The sequence below is a fragment of the Chrysochloris asiatica genome, unplaced genomic scaffold (genome assembly GCF_000296735.1).
Source record: "Chrysochloris asiatica unplaced genomic scaffold, ChrAsi1.0 scaffold00353, whole genome shotgun sequence".
Taxonomy (NCBI): Eukaryota; Metazoa; Chordata; class Mammalia; order Afrosoricida; family Chrysochloridae; genus Chrysochloris; species Chrysochloris asiatica.
The window spans coordinates 2,205,677-2,212,574 of NW_006408871.1; the positions used below are offsets into that span (position 1 = coordinate 2,205,677).

The 6,898-nt window shown below is 39.3% G+C and overlaps 1 protein-coding gene across 1 annotated transcript in view; it reads left to right on the plus strand.

Moving 5' to 3' along the window:
* Positions 1 to 1,613: 1,613 nt before the first annotated feature.
* The window catches only part of LOC102816706 (chromosome unknown open reading frame, human C4orf29), a 42,743-nt gene continuing 37,458 nt past the window's right edge, over positions 1,614 to 6,898 (plus strand). Inside the window, exon 1 of the mRNA XM_006876102.1 lies at positions 1,614 to 1,705. Coding sequence (XP_006876164.1) covers positions 1,614 to 1,705 — 92 coding nt within the window. The remainder of the gene's footprint in view (positions 1,706 to 6,898) is intronic.

Consider the following 6,898-nt stretch of genomic DNA (forward strand, 5'->3'; position numbering starts at 1 on the left):
GCTATTCATAAGGTTTTTGGTGGAAAATCATTCAAAATTGGTTCTCTTTCCTTCATCCCAGTCTGTCTTCACCTGGAAGCTCTGCTGAAACCTGCATCATGGGTGACCCTACTTGTATTTAAAATACCAGTGGTATAGCTTTCAGCATTGTAGCCACACACTCGTCACCAGCATGGCAAACTGGCAGATGAGTGGAGGACCAGAAGTAGACTTTAAAACCAGAGGTAGATGTTAAGTCTTTAGGAATCTACAGAAAAGACAGATAAATGGTATCCAGGTTGCATTGGTTAACTCATTTACTTTTCATTCACAATTGTGTCATTAAAAAAAAACAACCGTTTCTGTCACATCAATTCAGACTCATGGGAACCCCATGTATATCATAATAGGTGAGTGTTTTCAGTGGCTGATTTTTCAGAAACAAATCACGAGGTCTTTCTTTCATGGCACCTTTGGATAGACTAAAACCTCCAACCTTTTCATTAGAGGCAAATGCATTAACTGTTTGTGGCACTAAATAGATTATCAGTATTTGTGCTACTGAGAGAATCCTGTAGTGTACTAGAAAGGAAGGGAAGAATCATTGAGCCTTTTATCTGTCATTGAATCTTAACTCTGCCTCCATTAGCTGTATGACTTGAGTGAATAAATTACCTATGTATACAACCTTGGAACAACAACTGTTCTGTGTGTAGTTACTTGGACAGAGTCACAAAACGAATGAGTATGGCAGGAAGAGTGGAATATATATATGATTATATATTCCACAAATACATGAGAGTTTGAAAGAGGATAATTGTACATGAGTAACCATAGGGAGGAAGCAGGACAACTGTTGTTGCATGGAGGGGATTGCAGTCATTGAGATGAAACAAAGCATATGGTTTGTTGAAGGTAAAACTGGTGATCTTGTCTGTGTACCTTCACTCAGTTTGCATAAAGTGTTACTGTTAAGTGCCATCAAGTTGGTTCTGACCCATAGTGATCCTGTATAGGGTTCCCAAGGAGCAGCTGTTGAGCTTGAACCTGCAACCTTGTAATTCAAACCAAATTAGCCCACAGCACCACACCAGAACTCCTAAAATAATAATAATAAATATAATGCCTGGTGCCTGGCAAATAACATAGTACTTATAGTGAAACTGGTGACAGCCAGAACTAGATGGGTCTGCTTTGTTTTTGTGGGTCTTAAAAGTTTTCCACCTTTGAGTGGGTGCAGTCTTACAATTGTATTTTTATCATTTATTTGAATTTTCTTTCTTGGAAAAGTTTCGCCTTACATAGGTTCTGGCTTTAGCAGGGTTTACTTGTCAGTGTTTACATAAGTGTTAGCCACTGCTTTTATTATCCAACTGTCAAACATGTGTCAGTACATGATCTTGCCCTAGAGGAATGTGGTAAACTTAGTGAAGGCTAGACTCTGTTTACTTCTCTTCTTTCATTCTGATTGTATTTTTCAATATCACTTATATTGACTCCCAAGGGAATAAACTGAAAGTTCATAGTTTACTCTCAATCTTTAATATGATCTGATATTTAAAGAAATGATTGATAAAAATATAATATTTTAAGACCATTTAAATTTTTGTTTTATAGATGTTTGATTACTACTAATGGGTGTGAGCAAGTTAGATGTTTTGTACCGGAGACTTTTCCTTACAAAGCTTTTTATCAGAGGATGGGGAAGGCCAGAGGATCTCAAAAGGTAACCTTTATTTTTTATTCCCCTGAATACTTGTTCTAATTTTGTTGCTTTAGTAATTATTAATTTTTTTTCAATTATGAAAGCCTCTACTCACAAAGATTATATTGCAAATAAAGCATTCAAATATTTAACAAAATTACTTCCTTTCCTCTTAATCTTTTATAAATCATTCATACTTTAAAACAAAAACTCTCAGAAACATAAACTAGATTTTTAGCTTCAAAAGTTATTAAGCTGATTAGAGTTGTTCATGTTTCCAAGGACTGAGTTTTCTTTGGTAACCAGAATTGACAGTGTCTATAAAGCTGTCTCTCGTACTTTGTCTCTCATACTTCGGACATACTGTCAGGAGGGAGCAATCACTGAAGAAGGATATCATATTTGGCAAGGTAGAAGGTCAGAGAAAAAGAGGAAGACCCTTAATGAGATGGATTGGCCAAGTGGCAGCATCAATGGACTCAAGTGTGGCAACAGTAGTGAGGTTGGCCCAGGATCAGACAGTGTTTCGTTCTGCTGTGCATAAGGTCAATATGGGTCGGTACCGACTCAATGGCACCTAACAACAACAACAACATAAAGCTGTCAATTATAGAGATCAGCTAAAGAACAGATTTCATACGTTAAAACACTAAAGACCGAAGACCAGAAGAGTTGTGGGATGACATCAAGAACATCGTACAGGGAGAAAGCAAAAAGTCAAGAAGACAAGAAAGAAGGAAAAGATCAAAATGGATGTCAGAAGAGACTCTGAAACTTCCTTTCAAAGGTCAGCTCAAGAAGACAGAGTCAAATATTACAACAAAATGTGCAGAGATCTGCAGTCAGAAAACCAAAAGGGAAGAACACACTCAGCATTTCTCAAGCTGGGGGAACTGAAGAAAAAATTCAAGTTTTAACTTTATTTACTGAAGGATGCTCTGGGCAAATTATTGAATGATGCAGAAATCATCAAAAGAAGATTGAAGGAATACAGGGGAGAACAAACAAGATGGCGGCTCAGGTGAAGTCCAGTGAGGAGCTCCACCGGCAACATCACAGAATACCGGACCAAGCAGGCTCAGGGAATGGTGCCAGAACTCTGAACCACATATAAAGGAATATTTAGAAGGTTGGAAGGCTTACAACTAGGGGAATTTGTAGCAGAAGCAAGCAATCCATTGCTTTCTAATTAAAGATGCTCAGCTGCTCCCATAGCTGCCATCTTGGGTGAGACCACGTCGGGGAAGGATCTGGGCAGCCACGATGCCTGACAGAACTGTGGAGATAAAGGTGTGGCCATTATTTATTTATTTATTTATTTTGGTATCTATTCATTGGTCCCTCGCTATCTGCACACCTCCATTCTGGTGACTATACGGGTGCCTGAGGGGGCGGACATCCCAGCCCCAACTCTCGGAGGATTCTACAATGCATGTGCACAGATCTCCTCAAAATTTAAAGAGACAGTTTCCACCAAATGGCCACAGCTGGACCTGGCTGTTTATAACTAGAAAAAAAGTCCTGAGTGGGGATTGTGGAGCAGGACAGGCAGACTAAAATGTAAATAGGCCAAAAATTAAATCCTAAATTACATCAAAACAACGAACAGTGGCATCTTGAAATTTCCCAGCAAGAAGAGTGAAAAGGGAAGCCCATATCCTGATCACATCGACATAGAGGCAATCAGAAAGCATACAAAATACCAAAATACACACCCATCTAAGTATTAAGGCCACAGATAATTCCTGAATATGCCTGAAAAACAGAAGCAGATGACCATATCTGCACATGTCCAGAAATGAGATAAAGTGACTGAGGCAAATGAGCTGGAAGTAGACCTACATACCATACTGGAAAATCAGTAGGCTTTGGAAATGCCCGAGAAGTTATTCAGAAAAAATGATTATAAAATGTATCAAAACACTATACAGTGGAATTGAGAAAAATAAGGAAGAAGTCAGGAAATCACTACAGGAACAATCAAATAAGATAGATACAGCATTGGAAACAATTCAAAACCTACAGAAAGAGGTTCAGATGACTAATAACAAAATAACAGAAATAGACAATACACTGAAAGGGCAAAAGAGTAGAATTGAAGAGATAGAAGCCAGAACTAGTGAGCTAGAAGATAAATCTCTCAACACTACTAAGATAGAAGAACAAATACAAAAAAGGATAAAAAAAAATCCAAAGAAAGCTTAAGATTCATGTTGGATAACATGAAGAGGAATAACATAAGAATTATTGGCATTCCAGAACAGGAACAATCACACAAGCCCACAGAGGAGATAGTTGGAAGAGCTTCTGGAAGAAAATTTTCCTAACATCATGAAAAGTGAAAAGATAAGTATTCAAGAAGCTCAAAGAACCCCAAGATGGATAGACCCTAAAAGACAATCACCAAGACATATAATAATCAAGCTCTCCAAAATCAAAGATAAGGACAGAATCCTGAAAGCAGCTAGGAAAAAGAGAAGTGTAACATACAAAGGCAAAGCAAATCAGATTAAGTTCAGATCTCTCAACAGAAACCATGCAGGCAAGAAGGCATTGGTGAGACATATATAAAACCCTGAAAGAAAAAAATTGCTACCCAAGAATCCTCTACCCAGCAAAGCTGTCAATTAAATACGATGGTGTAATCGAAACATTCCAGGATAAACAGAAGCTAAGGGAAAAGCCAACCCTGCTATGAAAAACATGCTAAAGGACGTTCTATGGACTGAGAACCAACAAGAACAGACAACAACTACAGAATGATGTATGTGGCAGCATCACCCTGAACTCAACCAAAAATGGAAGAGTCAAGAACAGAATAAAATGATAAGAACAGAGGATCTGGGAGGTAAGTCTATGATCAAAACAATTACAATATGAAAGAAGGTAAACACAGAGGAACAGAGATTCAGGTGGTGGGAAGGTCAGGTAGATTACAGGATAAAATGTTGTTGTTGTGTGCTGTGGAGTCGGTTCCGACTCATAGCGACCCTGTACAGACAGAGTTTCCAAGGCTGTAAATCTTTACGAGAGCAGAAAGCCTCATCTTTTTCCTACGGAACAGCTGGTAGTTTCAAACTGCTGACCTTGCAGTTCGCAGACTGATTCGTAATGACTATGCTACCAGAGCTCCTTACAGGATAAAATAGACTGTCTTAAATTGAGGGAAGAACTAATGGAATATAAGGTAACCAAAATGGGGTTAGGGTGGGGTTTTGTGTGGGTGTTGGGGAGGGCAATACAATATGGGGGGAGGAGGCGGAAGAACAAGATAGATAGGGGAACACTGAGGCAGGTTTGCATGGGATACATGGGACAGAGGTAAATAGTGATGCATACTCAACCTTGGAACAACAGGGCTCTGGGATACAGGGATCTAGGTGTAGCTAGAAGAGGGGAAATAATACTAAAATGCTTGACTATCTTATGAATATTAGTTTCCCTTGCCTATTATTATAAAATATACGCTTGAGTGGGATAGAAAGGAATGTTTAGAAACATGATTAGAGAAAACTTGTAAGCCTGTCTTGAGCCTATAACTGATTATAATACCTAAAAGGGGTTCTAGAACTTGCTCAGTGAAATAGACCTCTTGCAAAGCCTTTGTAGCATATAGGAACTTAGGTGGAAGGAATCCTGAGTCCCATCCAAAACCTTATGAGGTGGGACATTTCCACTAGAAAGGACAAGCAGACCAGCCTGGAACAGCTACAGAGACAGAAGATACATCTTCAAAGAAAGATCATCAAGAAAACACAAAACGAAAATGTCAGCATAACTGGCTACTACAAGAATAAGCAAGCTGTTTGCTGGGAAGCCATCAAGGCAAGTAATCAAGTGCCTTCAGGACAAACTCCCCTCTAAGACTGAAACTCAAAGGGAACACACAAACAAGCATGTAAGCTTGCTGGCTGGCAACCACATTGGTCTACTGGTGAGTGGAAGAGGGAGAAAGGCAGCAATGAAGAAATGGGCTAAGTTCAACCACAGCCCATTGAATCCTGTGGACCTGGAGATGAGAGAGAGAAGAGTAAGGGCTGGTTGGTCCAAAGTGTGGTGAGAAATGACGACACTTTAGCCCATGTACAAGGACATAGCCACAGACGGCTAGAGCTGAGAGTGAAGCATCCAGCTGATGTGAAGTGAGGGGAGATGCACAAGAACACTGAAACTTGCAGACAGTACCCTTTTGACCTAGCCTCGATGGCTCGATAATCAGAACTCGACTAAAGGAAGATTGCAAAAAAAAAAAAATTATTATATATGCCTGAGTGGGTTTCTTTTGTTTGTTTGTTTTTAAAAAGCTAAAAGTGAGTAAAGAGAAATACTGTTAACTGATGGTACATGTTGTTGTTGTTGTTAAGTGCCGTCGAGTCGGTTCCGACCCATAGCGACCCTGTACAGGGTTTCCGAGGATGTAAATCCTTACGGGAGTAGAAAGCCTCATCTTTCTCCTGCAGAACGGCTGGTAGTTTCGAACCGCTGACCTTAAGGTTCGCAGCCCAATTCGTAACCACTACAGGCACATGGAGGGGATTATAATCATTGTAATGAAACAAGGTGTATGATTTATTGAATGTAAAACTGATGATATGTCCTGTAAGCTTTCACTCAATCCACAATAAAAAACCTTAAATTAAAACATAATAATACAGAAGAAGATCGAAGGAATACAAAGAATCCCTGTTCCAAAAGGAAATGATTGATGTTCAGCTGTTTCAAAGGTAGCATATGATCAAGAGCCAATGATACTGAAGAAAGAATTTAAGGTGCACTGAAGAAATTGGCAAAGAACAAGTCTCCAGGAATTGATGGAATAAAAATTGAAATCTTTCAAGAAGGTGAGGTGGCAATGGAGGCATTCACTCATCTGTGCCAAGAAATTTGGAAGACAACTATCTGGCCAACTGATAGGAAGACATCCGTATTTGTGCCCATTCCAAAGAGATGTGACTCAATGGAATGTGGAAATCATTGGACAGTATCTTTGATATCCCATGCTAGTAAAGTTTTACTAAAGATAATACAGAAATGGCTGCAATCATACATTGACAGAGAACTTGCAGAGTTTCAAGCTGAATTCAGAAGAGGCCGTGGAACAAGGGATATCATTGCTGATATCCGATTGATCTTGGTTGAAATTGGAGAACACCAGAACCAGAAAATGTTCACCTGTGCGTTATTGACAATGCAAAGGCTTTCGATTGTGTGTAT